This window comes from Chiloscyllium plagiosum, unplaced genomic scaffold, assembly GCF_037043375.1.
Source record: "Chiloscyllium plagiosum isolate Xiang-an unplaced genomic scaffold, Cpla_swu_hap1 HiC_scaffold_43, whole genome shotgun sequence".
NCBI lineage: Eukaryota > Metazoa > Chordata > Chondrichthyes > Orectolobiformes > Hemiscylliidae > Chiloscyllium > Chiloscyllium plagiosum.
Genome location: NW_028270181.1, coordinates 25,527,242 through 25,546,584, shown reverse-complemented (window position 1 = coordinate 25,546,584; position 19,343 = coordinate 25,527,242). Strand labels below are relative to the sequence as shown.

General features: G+C 39.1%; 1 protein-coding gene across 4 annotated transcripts in view; it reads left to right on the top strand.

The window, feature by feature from the left end:
- LOC122541782 (protein transport protein Sec31A) overlaps window positions 1–19,343 on the top strand; it is a 91,297-nt gene that overhangs the window by 26,433 nt on the left and 45,521 nt on the right. For 3 of the 4 annotated variants that reach the window (XM_043678751.2, XM_043678753.2, XM_087982426.1), the window contains 9 exons: window positions 660–755; window positions 6,440–6,580; window positions 8,152–8,294; window positions 9,040–9,139; window positions 9,398–9,559; window positions 11,667–11,819; window positions 13,975–14,205; window positions 17,673–17,747; window positions 18,344–18,436. In XM_043678751.2, the coding sequence (XP_043534686.2) occupies window positions 660–755; window positions 6,440–6,580; window positions 8,152–8,294; window positions 9,040–9,139; window positions 9,398–9,559; window positions 11,667–11,819; window positions 13,975–14,205; window positions 17,673–17,747; window positions 18,344–18,436 (1,194 nt within the window). The remainder of the gene's footprint in view (window positions 1–659; window positions 756–6,439; window positions 6,581–8,151; window positions 8,295–9,039; window positions 9,140–9,397; window positions 9,560–11,666; window positions 11,820–13,974; window positions 14,206–17,672; window positions 17,748–18,343; window positions 18,437–19,343) is intronic. The other variant, XM_087982427.1, reaches the window with a different exon arrangement.

Here is a 19,343-nt window from a genome sequence, read left to right as displayed (position 1 = left end):
ATATTTGACCAATGAAGTTGCAGGAAAAAGAAGCTGTTTTTTGCAATTAGTTTTAAAATTTCTGCAAACTTCTCTCTTTGGTGAGTGCCCACAAAATCTAATGGAATATTGCATTAGATACTGAGCATTGTACCGCAGGAAGGATATATTACCCTTAGAGGGAATATTGCATGAATACTGCAGCGTGATTCCAGGGCACAAATGGTTGTCAAGAGGAAAGTTTATATTGACTAAATTTGTTTTCCCTTCAGTGTCAAAACAAGTGATCTGATAGAAATGTTAAGAAATGTTTCATTCCAGTGTGCAGTAGGATAGATAGAAGGAAACTATTTCATTTGGTGCATTACTGCTCTTCCAGGTATGTTATCAGGAAGCACTTTCTCACACAAAGAAAAGTAGGAAACTGAAACCTAAAAGAAATTTGAGGCTAGGGGTCAATTGGAAATTTTTTGTGCTGAGCATAATCCATTTTTTTGGTCAGGATTTTGAAAGATATGGAATCAAGATGGTAATCAAGAGCTAGGACACAGATCAGCTGTGTTCATAATTGAGTGGTGGAAGAGATTAAATAACTGAATGGTCTACTTGTGATCCTATGTTCTAAATTATTGAGTTTAATTTTCTAAACTTTTTAAATTTTGTTTTCACATTTTCTTTAGAATAATCTAATGGCTTCTGGAGCTAATGATTCTGAAATTTATATTTGGGATTTAAATAATTTCAACACACCAATGACACCAGGAGCAAAGTCCCAGGTACGTTCAACTCATTAGTTGTGAGAAATATTGTACCTGTATTTTTGATAACACTGGTGGGTCGAAGCACTTGGCACAGGGTGGGGAAAGTGTATGGGGTGTTAATGTTCCCTAATTATGAGTACCAATCATTGTTGGATGCCACAAGTTTAGGTTCCTTTGTGTACAAAGCCACATGAAAACAGAATGATAATCTTGATGTGCCACATTTGAGCCCTGGAGTGAATAGATTTTACAATTGACATAGTTGTCAGAATTGTCCTTCGTATCAGTACATGTGCACCAGTAACTGGAACTTAGACCATTTTTCCAAATACTTAATTAATGCACACTAAGAATGTTTGATCAGCTTTTAATGCAATATAATAACACCACTGTTTTGCTCTCTTTCTCTCATTCCTGCCTATTCATCCACAGCAAAGAGAGGTAAGGATTAAAGTACACAATCTGCAGATGTAGCCTGGTAATGTAGAGATCTGCAGAATTAACCTAGTTTGTCCTTCTACTTCTTTACTCTGGTCACTATCTTCCATCTTTGTTTATTTTCTGGCTTTCTGTTTCCCACCCTCCCTCCATTTGGTGTTTATCTTTCAGTGCAAGCTACTGATTGTGCACGTATGCCATCTTATTTACAGGATTGTCTACATAGTTCTCTCCTTGCTCCCATTTCATCTTTCACCTTGGGTGTCTGCTTTCTTCTCTGCCTTTGTTCATAACTGAATGTGTGCCTTCTTGCCTAATTGTCTGCAATGGATGAGGGGCTTCCTGTTCTGCCTTCATAGTTCACAGTGTGTGCCTCATAGCTCTGTCCTGATTGTCCATAATGGGTATACTTGCCTTCCTACTCTGTCCTCATTGTTTACAATTGGGTGTGTGCTCCCTGCTCTATTCTCGCTATTCAAATGGTGCAAGCTTTTGGATAATGGGTAGAATTGAGTCAGGTATGGTTTGAATCAAGCATCAACAGTTAATTGAGACATGGGTTTTGCACCATGACTCGACCCCTTCACCCCACCATTTTAAATGTTATTGGTACTCATAAATTTGTTCTCTCACTTTTGGGCTTAATACTATCTACTCTTGCATAATAATGGTTGTGGTTACTTATGTTAATCAACTTGCAGATTCTTCCACTACTTTAGACTGCGCTTTAACGGAAGGATATGAAAATATGAAGACGACTTTTGCAATATGTGCGCTTCTCCTCATTGTTTATAATAGTTTTTCTCTCTCTCCATTCTGCCAACAATATTGACAGTCTGTACATTGAATCCTTTCTATCCTGACTCTGTCTATACTATTTGCAGTGTCTATTTCTCAATTGATTTTTTAGCAGTGTGACATCTCATTGTGTGTGCCTACTCATCTTTCTATTCTGCTTGTTTTTATTTAAGCCTTTCTCTCTTTTAGTCCTCATTAGTGCTTCTTCCCATCTCCCTTTGCTATCTAGCATCTGTCCACATGTTCTCTAATGTATGAGTGATCTTTTCAGTTGTATTTTGGCTCTGATGTTTTTTAACTAGTTCCCCTTGGTTTATGTCTTTCTAATTGTCCTGGGCTCAATGTATAATTATATATAAAAATGTGTTAAAATTCTATGAGCTAGTTAAAATATAACTAGGAAAAGTGTTAAAGCATGAGTGGAAATGATATTGTTCCTTGTGTGAGTTATAAATTAGATTTCCATTGTGGCTGTTAGTTTTGGAATATTGGATATGGTGACGGATTTAAAGCCTGAATCGCTGTGGCAGCTTGCATTTTTACATGTGTCTGGAGCTATGGATTATGATGATAGAAAGAAAGTTGGAAACTCTATCAGTCCTCACTTTCTCATTCTTTCTATCACATCTATGATAAGGAAGTTCTTTTCCCCTTTCGTTGGTGTAGGTTGGGAGGATTTGCAGTCTGTTATTTAGCTTGTTTGACCATGTTGTGAATGCACCTTCCATGACCATCAAGTCCTGAGCTGGCACTTGAGCTTGCAGCTTCTGGCTGAGAGGCAGAGGTGTCTACAGGACCTCCAAAATGTTGGTTATATTGGAGACACTATGATATAACTATACATAATAGTCACGAAATATATAGCATAGTATACTGAAAATCACTGTTTACAAATGATAAAGCAAGCAGTCGAGGGAGGCTTAAAGATCAACAGGGCCACAGGCAAAGGTCCTGGCTGCAGAGAAATGCAAGAAATCAGGTTTACATGAGCAAGGAGATTGATGGAAGTGTAGGAACATGACTAGTTCTAAGGACATGAACATAAATAGGATAGCAGATAGGGGATGTTTTGCACATTTGTGATGCTCACTGATGGAAAGCACCGGTGTATGCGGGGAAAGTTACATTGAGAATTAAACAAGAACAGTGTGCAAGAATTTGAAGAATAGAATAAACTTCACAGGCAGCAACTGGGATTAAAATGTAAGATGGGCCTGCCACTATATGCACAGAAAAATCTGACTGGATATATGTGATCCCCAGTGGTGATGGTGCTGTGGGTGATAAGGTGCTCCTTTATAAGCGAGAACTGCCTCTTGTACTTTTCCCACTATTAGAATGGAAGTTTGTTTCTATTACTTCAAAATACTTTCTGGTCTAAATGAAACTAAAGAACTGCGGTTGATGGAAATTGCAAACAAAAACAGAAATTGCTGGGAAAAATTCAGCAGGTCTAGTAGCATCAATGGACAGAAAACAGAATTAGCATCTCAGGATCATTGACCCTTCAAAACTGAAGTTTGGATTTGATTGAGAATCACTCTGATGGTGTGGAGGGCAAACAGAAAAGAATTATTCTAATCCCCAGCATTGATCAGCTGAATCTGATTGAGCATAAATGTACAAAGTCAAAAATATTCAATAATCTCAACAAGAAAATAACTGAATAGCAAAGACATTACAGGATTTTGTGATGAAGCTGGTGCATTTCCAGTAAGTATTCCTTTGCTAGCAGTTTGAAAGAGCTAGCCCATGCCCATCTTTTTTCCATTGACCTATACTTTTTTTTTTAAACCTTACTTGCTTATCCAATTCTCTTTTGAATATGTGTTTGCCACCCTCTCAGTTGATACATTCCAGATCACCAATGCAATTGGTCACATTGAGCCATTTTACAATGATGCTCCTTGATGTGAATGAGGAGTCAGCCGAAGTTATATAGTGCAAAGGAAAGGAACATTTTTATCTGGCAATAATATTTTAATTTAGAACTCTGTACATGTTTCCTGGTAAGTTAGGATTTTGCCAGATTAAGCTGTTTTTATCTAATGAATAGATCAGGATAGAAATTCTTTTAACCACAGAACTATTGGGAATTGGTATATGTTTTATAATGGGGCAATGTAGTGCATACTGAACCAAGGACTGTTCATATTAGCTTAACTACGTTACTGATGTGAATTCTTAATGAACTAGAAATGGGCACCAGAACTTCTTGCAAGGTTTATTTTTGGCTTTTTTATTGTCTGTCATGGCTAGGAAATTAGGGTGAACAAGTCTTTAAGAAATCCACAAATTCCAGAGGACGTTTACAAGAATCATCTCGGGGATGAAGAGCTTGTCATGTGAGAAACAGTCGAGGATCTTGTACTTTGTCTTCTCCCTCTAAAATAACTGCATTTAGAAGGGTTAGTGTCTTTGAGGGCTGGTTAGTATTTGAACTCTCTTGTGTACAGTGTAACTGCTCACTTCCTGCACTTCTCTAACCCCTACTTGCTGATGAGTTTTATCATCACTGACTGGGACTGGTTCCCTGTATCCAAGTGTATTCAGTATGACCTCTGATTTTGTCTTAAAGCATTAGACAATTCCTTCACCTGTGAAATCCTTCACAACTTTAGTCTTCTGACTTTATATGCATCTGTGCGCCTACCAAGATAGAGCTACCTTCTAATAGCTTTGCTCCACTTTGGAATTCTGCCCAAGTGCTCTTCCATTTCTCTATTTACTATCTTCTAAAGAGTCAGATTTTGATCATATGTCTAAGTCATTCTTCTCATCTTTCCCTTCCTGGTTTAATACCCATCTTCCATTTGTGGAGCACCATGGCCACTGTTTAAATGGCCATATATAAATACAAGTTGTTTCTTTTCTAACTACCTTTGCCAATGTTACTTCAGACTGTATTTGGAAAGGCAAGGACTGATTAGGGATAGTCAACATGGCTTTGTGCATGGGAAATCATATCTCACAAACTTGATTGAATTTTTTGAAGAAGTAACAAAGAGAATCGATGAGCGCAGAGCGGTAGATGTGATCTATATGGACTTCAGAAAGGCGTTCGATAAGGTTCCCTGGGGAGACTGACTCGCAAGGTTAGATCTCACGGAATACAGGGAGAACTAGCCATTTGGATACAGAACTGGCGCAAAGGTAGAAGACAGAGGGTGGTGGTGGAGGGTTGTTTTTCAGACTGGAGGCCTGTGACCAGTGGAGTGCCACAAGGATCGGTGCTGGGTCCTCTACTTTTTGTCATTTACATAAATGATTTGGATGCGAGCATAAAAGGTACAGTTAGTAAGTTTGCAGATGACCCCAAAATTGGAGGTGTAGTGGACAGCGAAGAGGGTTTCCTCAGATTACAACAGGATCTGGACCAGATGGGTCAATGGGCTGAGAAGTGGCAGATGGAGTTTAATTCAGATAAATGCGAGGTGCTGCATTTTGGGAAAGCAAATCTTAGAAGGACTTATACACTTAATGGTAAGGTCCTTGGGGGTGTTGCTGAACAAAGAGACCTTGGAGTGCAGGTTCATAGCTCCTTGAAACTGGAATTGCAGGTAGATAGGATAGTGAAGAAGGCGTCTGGTATGCTTTCCTTTATTGGTCAGAGTATTGAGTACAGGAATTGGGAGGTTATGTTACGGCTGTACAGGACATTGGTTAGGCCACTGTTGGAATATTACGTGCAATTCTGGTCTCCTTCCTATCGGAAAGATGTTGTGAAACTTGAAAGGGTTCAGAAAAGATTTACAAGGATGTTGCCAGGGTTGGAGGATTTGAGCTATAGGGAGAGGCTGAACAGGCTGGGGCTGTTTTCCCTGGAGCATCGGAGGCTGAGGGGTGACCTAATAGAGGTTTACAAAATTATGAGGAGCATGGATAGGGTAAATAGGCAAAGTATTTTCCCTGGGGTCGTGGAGTCCAGAACTAGAGGGCATAGTTTTAGGGTGAGAGGGGAAAGATATAAACGAGACCTAGGGAGCAACTTTTTCACACACAGGGTGGTACGTGTATGGAATGAGCTGCCAGAGGAAGTGGTGGAGGCTGGTACAATTGCAACATTTAAAAAGCATTTGGATGGGTATATGAATAGGAAGGGTTTGAAGGGATATGGGCTGGGTGCTGGCAGGTGGGACTAGATTGGGTTGGGATACCTGGTCGGCATGGGCAGGTTGGACCGAAGGGTCTGTTTCCATGCTGTACATCTCTATGACTCTATGCCATGGCCAAGTGTGCTTCCCCCTTGAGTTTTTCTTTAAAGCTGTCTTAGTTGCTAGGATTCAAGTTTGTGCCTGTGTGTATTCGATCAGTTGACGCTATTTCCTCAAATTCATTTGCTTGAGTCATGAAAAGGGATGAAAATGCTTTTGAAGGATGAGTTTTGTACTACAGTTATGAGCCATTTCTCTCAAAATTGTTTTTCATATGTTTGGTGAATGGAATCTTTTGAATTCATGCAGCCTTCTGAGGATATCAGCTGTGTAGCCTGGAATCGACAGGTGCAGCACATCCTGGCTTCAGCCCATCCAAGTGGCAGAGCTGTGGTATGGGATCTAAGAAAGAATGAACCTATCATCAAAGTCAGTGATCACAGCAGCAGAGTGAGTGCAGACTTGATGAATCTTCATGTACATTTCCAGAACTTTGTGTCTTTGTGTTCAGTGGGTGAAAATGAGGCACTGTTTCACCAGTTTAACATAAATAGCCATTTATTGATTATTGCTGCAAAAAGACAAAGTTTTTCATCTTGCATTTGTCAAGACAACCTGTAAGAATGGTTGGGAGTGGTCTGTGCCTTCCCTGACTGTTGCAAACAGCAGAACGGCCATTCTGTTTGATATGGTCCACTAGTCTTTGGCAAGTATGGTCTACATAACTAGCTTTATTCCAGCACTAAAATTCACATGCCACATTACATATTTGTGTGATATGCAGAATGCTTTTATGACTAGACAGCGGCTTTGTGTTAGTGCCATGTAATACTAATTATGATGGCCCTACATCCCAAAGACTGGATAAAATCAAACAGTAAGTCCCAACAAGGCAAGTTATGAAGCACATGCAACCAACTCATACATGCACAACTGAAAACTGCATCCAACATTAGTTGGGATTTTGTATTTGGGTGACATTGCAACATAACACTGACTGATCTAAGAACCCCACTGGCAATCAATTTAAAATTGTCTATTAGGCTCAATGTTTCCCACTTGGTACAGAACTTACAAATATTAAAACACAGGGCCTTGTTCTCTTAAGACAGACAGAGCCAGTGATTACACTGTGCCTGTTTCAACTGAAAAGGATGACAGCCATTGTCTGATTTATTCCTCTCAACAATGCTGAGCAGCAAGGATGAACATGCCTGGTTTAAATTTAGACAATGCTTCATAGTAAACTATCAGTCATCATAAAACTGGTGCATTCTCATTAGCATTGCCTCTAGCAATCAATCCACAAAGCAACCAGCACCTTTTTTTTCCCAATGAGTTTAAACTGAATATTACACTAATATTCTTACAAATTAGCCTAATAAGAGCAAGATGAAAAGCTTTGACAAATGGTTTGACAATTGTGTTTAATATAACCCTTTCAACAACTTATTTTTTAAAATTTCTGTGATGGATGTTAAAAAGAAACAAATGAGTTATGCTGAAAAATGAATGGATGCTTTTCAGAAGTAAAATCCTTAGCTATGTTGTATACACAATGGGTGTGGGTTTGAATGAGCCCTACTCTTATAGGATGACGATCTCTTCTACATATTCACGGTGAAATACATCTGGCCTGTCTCAGTGCAGTTCCCAGTAAGTATTGACAAAAGCACCAATTTTCACCTAGTTTGATTGAAATAAGTAAATCTTGCAGACCGACGCCAGGAATGGAGCTGTGTAACAAGGGGCTCTTCCTGTGCATGGTATTGACATGCTTTATTCAGCTTTTTACTAATGCTGTACCTGACCGAGCAGTGCCTAACCCTTATGTTAAACTCCTGATTTTTAAACACTAGAGTTCATTACTTAGTAGTCGTCGTGATTATAACATGGAAGGACACAATTTAGCCCATTAGTCTATGTTGGCATTGAACCTAGCGATTTACCTTAATAATTCTCCTAGAGATGTAGATTAATGTCATGTAAAATAACCAGCATGTTTTAATTTGACTTTACAGATGCGTTGTTCTGGAATGGCCTGGAACCCTGAAGTTGCAACTCAACTTGTTCTTGCATCAGAAGATGATCGAATGCCTATACTGCAGATATGGGACTTGAGGTTTGCCACGTCTCCCCTCAAGGTGTTGGAGAATCATACCAGGTATTTAAACATTATTAAAACACAGTAAGCCATATGGGACTGCACATGTATAATTCCAAACTTTGTTTTCAGAAGCAATAAACGGCTAGGATGCGTGAATATATGGAATATGTCTTTATGGGAATGTAGTGTTGAAAGATGAAGTATAAATAAATTATCAACTTGATTGCAAAAAAACCTAACAAGTGTGGAAATAAGGAATAGTTTGTCATTTGTGCTTTATCTGGTTTGCATACAATCATTTTTTACATTCTGTTGTTTAGATATTTAAAAGGTGGTGTTACCTTTCTGTTCCCAGTCCTTTCCTCCTCGTTATTTTGTTTTGGTCCACTTTGTTCCTTCACTCATTTCTTCCTCCATTTTTAATTTCTCTATCTCTTTCTGAAACCAACTTCCTTGACTTTATTTATTGGACAATTCTCATCATTCAATGAGTCTTCTACCCCAGTCCCACCCACCCCCTTTCTACCTCCTGTCAATACGGTTCTCATTTTATTTCTGGACAAATTTTCAATGTAATATTATTGGGAGGACGAGAAATCGTAGTCTTCAGTAAACTCTGAAAATAATTGGTTCACACCAGTTGAAACAGGGCAGTTACAGAGATAGGCTAAGGCCTTTCCCATGTTGAAAGGCTGAGAGCAGAAGCTTACCCATACGGTGCAAAAGAGGATTCGAGCTGGAAATCTGATAAAGTGCAGGTTGAGTTGAATTTATTCCCTAACATGTTTAATTTCTTGTTCAGGGGTATTCTTTCCATATCGTGGTGTCAAGCCGATGCAGAGTTGCTCCTAAGCAGTGCAAAAGACAATAGGATCTTATGCTGGAATCCCAACACTGGAGAGGTGGGTGTCAGGCACTTGGAGCAACAGTGAGTTCAGTCTCAGCCAAGTGCGATAGAAGCTATTTTTTATAAATAAAGATGACGTAAATGACAACTAAATTCTACATAAGCCTTCATAGTTAATCTGCTAATGGGATTTACTTGGTCTTTCTCAAATAACAGCAGCCTAATGGATAATTTTACTAGCTCTTACAATCTGACATGCAACAACTCTCTGTTTTAATCAGGCACTCAGTCTTGCTGGTGTCATTGGTTTCAGGTGGTCTACGAGCTGCCAACAAGCAGTCAGTGGTGTTTTGATGTCCAGTGGTGCCCGCGGAACCCAGCAGTCCTCTCAGCTGCTTCCTTTGATGGACGAATCAGTGTTTATTCTGTCATGGGAGGGAGTCTGGAAGCACAGAAACAAAGCCATGTTGATAAAGTAAGGTCCCACACACAACAATATGACCGTGACCAGATAAGTTGCTTTAGTGAGGTTGATTGAGAGGTAATTATTGGCCAGCATACTACGGAAAGCTACCCTGCTCTTCTTTGAAGCAAGATCCTTTAAGTTCATCTTTGAGGCACAGACTGGCCCTTAGTTTTTTTTTGTCTGATTCAAAGGAGGGTGGTTCCAGTATTGCAGTGTTCCCTCAGCACTAGGGATGTAAAGTAGTAAAAACTTAAACGGTTAATTGAAAAGTATTGGTCTTGCCTTAATACATTAAAGTTAATGTTGAAAATAGACTGCAGAAAAGTTACTTCTTTTTGGAGAAGGAATATTTCTTGATCTTATATAAAATGTTGTTTAGCTTTTCCTGTAGATTTGCCAATTTAAACTGCAGAGCTGAAAAAATATGTCGGTGGTTTACTTTTAGTAAACACACCTGTTAACATTTAAATGGTTAACCAATATAATTTTAACAGTTTTAAGCAGGAACTTTTTAAAAAACAATATCCATATTCTTAGCACGGCGCTAGAAAGTCAGTTTTGATTTTGTGCTCAAATTTCTGGTGTGGAGTCTTGCACCCACAATCTTGTAATTCAGAAGGTGAAAATGCTGCTGACTGGGCTATAGCTGATTCAGCAAATACGCATCATTGAGATGAGAGGCATTGGAAGAATTCAACGCTCAAGTGTTGCCTACTGTGTATTTCAAAGTACATGTGGTACAAACTTCCATTATCTAAAATTAGAATTCTCATGGATGTTAATTTTCCTCTTTAAAGAAAATAATGTGTTACAGAGTCATGGAGTCATTCAGCACAGAAGCAGATCCTTCAGTCCATGCCGAATATAATCCCAAACTGAACTAATCCCACCTGCCTCCTGGTCCATATCCCTCCAAACCTTTTCTACTCGTGTACTTATCTCAGTGTCTTTTAACTATTGTAAGTGCCCACACCCGCTAATTCCTCAGGAAGTTCATTCCAGACCAGAGCTAGCCTCTTTGTTAAACACCTACCCCTCGTCTTTTTTAAATCTTTCCTCACACCTTAAAAATATGCTCCCAGTCTTGAAATCCCTCATCCTAGAAAAAACCTACAATTAACACTATCCATACCCCTCATGATTTTATAAATCTCTATGGGGGGAGGATATTGACAGTTTCTTCTTCAGTATTGCTTGTGGCTGCTGTGTTCCCTGTATTATGACTGACGCCAATCTTCTCGTATGGCAAAACAGTCATGCTGTTCATTACAACCAATGATCTAAATGTAAAGTTGTCATATATCGAGAGATTTAAAGGGCTTGTAGTGTTCCATAACATCATGTTCCCCATGCTCAACTCCTCCTCCTAAAGTATAGCTATCTGTTTCAAATAGACATACTCCTTGATGCTACCCACAGTGACCTATTGACAAGCATTAAGGTCTATGATATTTATTGCTGTTGTTCTGTTCTCAAGATACTTTGTCTCTCTGCAAACATACTTCTTTCTCATGTCATTAATTTTTAAGTATGATATTTGAATCTCGTAAGGAGCCGTTGTTTGACTTGTTTGAAAATAACAGTTCCGGGTTCAATTCCCGCCTCAGGCAACTGTCTGTGTGGAGTTTGCACATTCTCCGGGTGCTCCAGGTTCCTCCCACAGTCCAAAGATGTGCAGGTTAGGTGAAGTGGCCATGCTAAATTGCCCGTAGTGTTAGGTGAAGGGGTAAATGTAGGGGAATGGGTCTGGGTGAGTTGCTCTTCGGAGGGTCCGTGTGGACTTGTTGGGCCAAAGTGCCTGTTTCCACGCTGTCAGTAATCTAATCTTTAGGTTTTAGCTGTAATAATTCATGCTTCCGGACCACACTCGCTCTCAGATTTTCTGAAGTATTTCTTCCCTCTCCATTCGAATTGTCACAAAGTCAATTGAACAGATTAGATTTCACCGGAGGCCTGAAATTTGTCCTTTCTTGATCCTGATGCTCAGGGCCGAATTAAATGTTCTGAAAATTAAAGAACCATTTGAAATTTTCACCTTGATTACAGTATAGAGTTGCAGATTTTAACCTACGAAAGTGCTCTGAAATGCCTTTTACCATATTGTTTTTGGATTTAGATTTCTTCCTCATTCAACAATCTGGACCCATTTGGAACAGGGCAGACTCTTTCTCTTCTAGATATCCCACAGAAATCCGTTCCACCCACAGTGGTGCTTCCTTTGAAAAAACCCCCCAAATGGATCCGTCGACCTGTGGGAGCATCATTTGCTGTAAGTCATGACTTGTTATATTGTGCGGTTGATTGGTGAAACACTGTCCCCAGTCTTGTAAGGTGGAGTTGACACATGTTGCACCTGAATCAGGAATGCCATACATATGGAGTTTTAAGGGAGCTGTGATGTTCAATTACAGCATCAATGAAAGTCATTGCGATGCCCTCTGTGATGTCAATATTGAGACCATGTGTGAATAATCTTTCAGAAAAATATCATTGATTTTCTCCCAATGGTCCCCTCGTTGCCGCACCACAAAGTTGGCTAGATTGACATTGTGGACTTAGCCCTGAGAAGTTAATTGTCCCATCATGTATTTGCTACAGCACGAGCATTCTCATTTTAAATTCCTTGGTCGAAAACTTTTCGACATGCACTTTTCAGGTCTAACATTCGCTTCAGGACAGCTTGAAAGGAAATTCCCTTGTCCTGCTTTTGTTATCTTTCCTCGATAGATGTAGGCTGATTTCTTTTTGCACTATGATGTGGCCATTCAGAATCAGTATGTTTTGTCAGGTCCAAGGAAGTTAGCCAGAAATCCGTTTTCCAGAAAACATCCTATTATACAGGCAGCTTCTTACTGTTCAGAATGCCTGCAGCTAAACCACAAGGTGCATATACATCTTAGATTTCCTGGTTTGAACAAATGAGAGCAAGCTGTTTCCATAGTGTTTAGATATTTAAATAAACTTAAAAAACAATGATTCTTCTATAATGGTCCTGTTTAGAAAGTGGTAAAGTAGAAAAGCTCTGCAATTGCCTGAGTTAATATTATTCCTTCAAAGCGAAATCTCTTGCTGTAACAACATTTGTAATTGTTTTGAGAGGAGGTGTTGCCCTTGTGGTGTTGTCAGTAGACTATTAATCCAGAAACCCAGGTAAATGTCTGAAGACCTCAAATCAACTCCTGCCATGGCAGATGGTGGAATTTGAATTAAGAGTCTAATGGTGACCATTGTCGAATGTTGTGGAAAAACCCATCTAGTTCACTAATGTCGTTTTAGGAAAGGTCTAGTCCTTGTGTGGCTCTAGCACCATAGCAATCTGGTTGAGTCCCAACAATTAGGAGCGGGCAATAAATGTTGGCCTAGCCAGCGACGCCCATAATCCTTGAATGAATACAAATAAAAAAGGTTTGAAGTTATTCATCATTCATCATTTATGTAAATGATTTGCATGTGAACATAGGAGGCATGGTTAGTGCGTTTGCAGATGACACCAAAATTGAAGGTGATGTGAACAGCAAGGAAGATTACCTCAGAGTACAACGGAATCTTGATCAGATGGGCCGATGGGCTGAGGAGTGGCAGATGGAGTTTAATTTAGATAAATGTGAGGTGCTGTATTTTGGAAAGGCAAATTAGAGCAGGAATTATACACTTAATGGTAAATCTTGAGGGGCCTGGATAAGATTAATAGCCAAAGTCTTTTACCTGGGGTACAGGAGTGCAAAACTATAGGGTATAGCTTTAAAGTGAGAGGGGAAAGAGTTAAAAGGGACCTAAGGGGCAACGTTTTCACACAGGTGGTGTGTGTGTGGAATGATCTGCCAGAGGAAGTGGTTGAGGCTGGTACAATTATAACATTTAAAAGGCATCCAGATGGATATATGAATCCGGAAGGGTTTACAGGGATATGGGTCAAATGCTGGCAAATGGAACTAGATTTATTTAGGATAACTTGTTAGCATAGATGAGTTGGACCGAAGGGTCTGTTTCCATGCTGTACAATTCTATGATTCTATGCATGTATTTAGGGGTCTGTACATTTAGAATTGATTTAATTTCCCGAATATCCTAATTAACTTCTCTGAAACCACTTCAAAGTATTGCTGAAAAGGGAGACAAACTGTCAAATCCTTTAATCACCAGGATAGAGCGAGAATATAAATTTCAAAGCAAGCAACAATTTATCCTGCATAAGAAAAGGTATAAGTATAAACATTGACAATTCCTGCCAGTGGCAGATATGTACAAGACAAAAATCTTCGACGCTTTGTCTTTCTTTTTAATAATACTTGGATTCTAAACTACCAAACAATTTCTTGAGAGACATTTGTTAAACAATGTGTTATTTTATAATTATGCTTATAAAGAAGTCAAGATAGTCTTTCTGACCACTTTTTTCTTAACCCTGCATCTTTATATTGCAGTTTGGAGGGAAGCTGATCACTTTTTCCAACCCGAAAGCGTCTCCACCACAGATACAGCAACCTGTTGCGCGTCAAGTGTTTGTCAGTGTGGTTACTACAGAGACAGAGTTTTTGCACCGTTCCAACGAACTCCAGACAGCTCTCCGGTCAGAGGCTTTTGTTCAGTATTGTCAGTCTAAGATTAATACTGCTCCTACAGATTTTGACAAGAACATCTGGAACTTCTTAAAGGTGCATATTACTTTGACAGCTTACTGAATACTAGAGCTTGCCAACTATGCTTGTTATAATTCACAGCTAACTTTGTTCCTCAAGCAAAAGATTAGTTCAAAGTATGAAAGCCATTTTCAGAATATTTTAACTGAACTTTTAGATGTTTTAAGAGTGTATGCATGCCACAGTGTGGAAACCAACAGGGGAGTAGACAGCTACACATCCAAGCTTTTTGGCTTCCTGTTACTTTGAGGCAGGTTTCTTTTGAGCAATGGTCAGAATATTAATTATTTAACCATTTAAGTGAACAGGAATCTGCTTTGATTTTTTTTCATTGCCCACCATTCCTTGCGTGAAATGACGCTGTAGTTTCAGACAATTACAATGTCTGTCAAATAAATAATGTGGTTAATGCTGCAAAAAAGTTGTATTTTTACAGTAGCATTAATGTAGGAAAAAGTCCCAGAACATAAATGCCTACAAATTAGAAAGAGAATGTCATTTGGCACCTTGAACCTGCTATGCAATTTGATATGATTGTGGACTGAGCCGATTATGACTTCAAATTCAGTTTCCTGGCTACTCCGATGACCTTTGACTCCTTTGTTAGTCAATAATCTATCTACCTCTGCCCTAAAAATATTCAATGACTCTGCCTCCTCTACTCTTGGAGAGAATTTCAAAAACTTGAGACCTCTTTGAAAAGAAAGTCCCTCCTCATCTCTCTTAAATAGGGGGTGGGATCTGGTCTCACCTACAAAGGAAAGCACCCTTTCAGCCTCCACCCTGTAGAGTCTCCTCAGGATCTTGTACGTTTGAAGCACATCAGACAGGTGTAACAAATATGGAAATTGTGGAGGAGTTAGCAGGATGGGTGACAAAACCATCAGCAGCAGTGCATTTTAAGGATAGTCCTCAATGAGGAGAGACAGAGAATATGGGTGTTTCAGAAGTATGCAATCTAGTCAGCTGAAAACATGAGCATCAGTGGTGGGCTGTGGCAGTAGATACTGAAGTAAGAGGTATATAGTTTGAGGTGGGATTGTGAGTCTGCAGGAAATCAGAGATAAGATAAAAACTTAAATATAAGATTGCAAACTTTAGCTGGTTTCTGATCATTCATTCCCATTAATTTAAAATTGCCCTTTGAAACTGGTAAATATTTTCAAACAATATTTGAATATGATATTTCTTCTGTGGAAACAACAAAACACTTGTAGAAATGCAATTTGAGGAAATTTTTTAAAATTAGTACACTATTTTTTAAAATGTTAATTGGTAAAGATACAATACTGAAATTTTACCAGACAGGATTTGTTTCTGTCACAGTATCATCAGCTAGAGCTATCTTTGCACTGAATAATTATTTAATGTTTTGTAGTTTTACACATTATTTAAACTTAAGTTTGATGAATAATTGAAAACTGTTGCTGAAATTACATACCTATTGTCCTGTGACCTGACAGGGCCTAAGATCTGCTGGTTCTTTGTTAAATGGATAAAACATTTGACAGCAATGTTAATGTGGCTTCCTCACCATCCAAAATAATTTATGTTTGAAATAATTTTCCAAGGACCAAAAATAAATATTTAGCCCCCCCAAGTCTATTCCACCGTTCAGATGGTCATGGCTGGTCCGTGACCTAACTCTATGTGTACACCTTTCCTGCCTTTGCAACAGTAGATGCAACTATTGACAATCAAATGACTGAAAATAACCCGATATGCTGAAGAATAGGCACAGCAAAAGCAAAGTCTATCATGACTTTGTAGGACCAATGAGTTAAAATGTGCTTTCAGAATGTTAATTTGCCTGAGTTTTCATTATCAAGGTCACCATTTTGGCAGGTTAACTAGCACTACCCCAAAAATGTTGGGAAATATGAATATGGTAAGCCTGTGTTGTGGGCACAACTAAAGCAGAAGCAGAAACCAAATCTGCTCACCTCAGTTTTAAAGTTATGGTAATTGTTGCTCAATCGATTGCTAAGATGTATGTCCGGAGGTAGGCAATTTGGCCCATCAAGTCTCCTCTGCCACTCAGTGAGATCACAGCTGGTCTGATAATCCTAAACACCTTACTCCATAACCCTTGATTCTCTTTCTGACTAAATATATGTCAACTCATCTCCGAATGTACTTAATGACCCAGTCTCTACATCTCTGTGTGATAGAAAATTCCACTGATTCACTTCCCTCTGAGAGAAGAAACCCTTGATGTCAGTCTCTTCTCATAAGAAAATCCGTACACATCTGCAATCACCCTAGTCAACCTCTGGACTGCCTCCAATGTCAGTATGTCTTTCCTTAAATCAGGAGATCAAAACTATTGTGTTCCAGAAAAATTGTTCTGCTCTTTTTCAGTCCAAACTAGATGGCCACACATGTACCTGCATTGAAATTTACTTGCCAATTCACTTAATTTTTTAAAGTATTAATTCACGAATGTGGTTATCATTGGCTAAGCCAACATTTATTGTCCATCCATAATTGCCCAGAAGGCAGTTACGAGTCAGTCACATCGTGGTGGATCAGGAGTTGCATGTATGCCAAACCAAGTAAGGATGGCAGATTTCTTTCCTTGCAGGACATCAGTGAACCTAGTGCGATTTTATGACAATCGACAATGGTCACCATTAGGTCAGCTCTGTTCCAGATTTCTATTAAATTCAAGTTTCACCATTTGCCATGTTGGGATTTGAATCCATGTCTCCAAAACACAGGCCTGAGCTTCTGGATTACTAGCCCTGAGAAATTACCGCTGTGCTACCGGACTTGGAAATTTTCATGCTTCTTCTAAACTGTTTACAATATTGCTCATCTTTGTATCATCAACAAACTTTGACATGAGGCTTTCTGTCTCTTCATCTGTGATGTTGATAAATATAGTGAATATTTATTGACAAAATCCTATGGGGCATCACTAATAGAGTCCTGCCAATTACAGCACCTGTCCATTTGCCTTACTATCTGTCTATTTGCACTCAGCTAGTTCTCAACCATGTTTACAATTGGTGTGAATGTATAGATATACAACTTACTGAAGGCTCCTGCTTGTCCTTCTCTGATAATCAAGTTAGTTTTTATTTTACTCCTGCTCCCTCCAATTTTTTTGTCTCTTTGCTCCTGTAGGCACCTGTTGGTATGCTGTTTTGCAGCTCTCAAATCCCTTGCCTCTGTAGTTGTTCAACACGAATGTTGTCGAGCAGCTATTTGACCATCTGAGTCAAACACGATCCTATCCTTGCAGTGCAGTCTGAGAATCCTCCTGTCCACCTCAGGAGCACAAAGGCAATCCCATCAGTTCTCCAGAAATCAGCTAACTTGGCACAAACCAAGGATCTCCTTAATCCGTGTGGCATAGGACCATTTTGGCAGTGCATTTATCCCTTAAAAACTTTCTAGTTAAATGGTTCAATGTCAATCGTGTTAATGAGGGTGAAACAGTTCTGTACTAATGCAGATTAATACTTGCCTCCATCCAGGTAAACTTTGAACAAGACCCTCGGACAAAATACTTGAATTTGCTTGGCTACAGTAAGGAAGGATTGGATAAGCAGGTAAACACGCTATGACTTGGGAAAGTCTGTAGATGGTATTAACAGAGCACTGAATTTACTTGGTGAGGTTTGAATCTATAAGTATGGTTACACATTGGCATTGGAGTAAGTGAGGTGAAGCTGCTTGCTAATATGTCATACATTTGCATTGAACCACAGAAAGTCAGTTCAAGCAATGACTTGTTAGATCATGTTAATTTTTTTTTAAATTAAAGAAAATGATTTTTTTTTTAGCAATGAGCTGATTGATTTCCTATGATGATGTAAACTGAGTTTCTTTGAAAGTGTTTTCTTTATTCTGTAAATACGTTGAATTCCCTCGTCCATTTTGTCTTGCCCACATTGTCGTCTTCACCCCTTTCTGTTACTGTCTCCTGTTCTTGCACGCTCCCTTAGTTTTCTTTGGACGTGCTCTTGCTTGTTTGCTCAGGCTAACCTTTCACCCACTTTATACCATATTTTGCGCTCTCATTTGCATGCTTTCTCCTCTCCTATCTATCTGAATGATCTGTAACTATTTTATGATTTATTCTCTAATTTTTCTTTCTTTCTGAATGTTGTCAGTTGTGGTCACCGCATTAAATTATCGCTTTCAGATCGCCTCGGCTCTAGGTAACAGTGCACGATTGAAAAGTCTAGAAGTGGAAGCTAATGAACGAGTACAGAAGACGCCAGGTGTCTCTAGTCAGGTACTTGCTGTTCAGTTATAATTGTTCCCAAATTTCGTTGGCCTTGGCACCTTTCCAGGTACACATGTACTTGTATGTTTTTCCAGGTCCAGCAGTAGTAATACCATGCTTAGACAGACAACTTATTTAGTCGCAGTTTAAGAAAAGCTGAATTGTGAATTAATAATATAGAAGTTCAAATTGCAGTAGAATCTGAAGTCCAGGCATTTACTCTGATCTTCAAGCAAGCTGTGGGCAGGTACTAATACTGACTGTAAACTTTCATATTAACAAGAGTAGGCCATTCAGTTCTTTGAATCTGCTCTACTATTATGATAGATTGTGATTAATCTGAACCTCAATTCCATTTTTTTAGCACAGATCCATTCCTTTGGTATGCAGTACCTATGATAGATGTTGATGTCCATCTGCAAATTTTAATTGGTCCAGAATCCACAGCCTTCTTGGAGCAGAGTATTTCTGATTTCTACCCTTTGGAAAACGGCTTCCTGAGTTCACTTAAATAGTCTAATTGTGTTTGAGATTTATTTAACTTTAAATACTGCAGATAGATAGAACCTCTTAGCTCATAAGGTTACAAGCCACATTTATGCAACCAGTCCTCATCATTTGACCTTTATGCTCTGGTATCATGCTGATGAATCTATGGTGTACCCCTTTAAGGCCTACTTATATAGATAGAGAGAAACTGTTCCCATTGTCTGAAGCGATATGAGCCAGAAGACATTCACTTAAGGTGGGTGTTAAAAGAACGAGAGATGACATGAAATTATGCTTCTTTACACAGTGAATTCTTGGCATCTGGAATGCTCAACCTGCGCAACTGATGGAATCAGATTTAACTGTGGTTTTCAAAAGGGAATGTAAGAGGATTAAGAGTGGGCCATTCAGCCCCTACACCCTGATC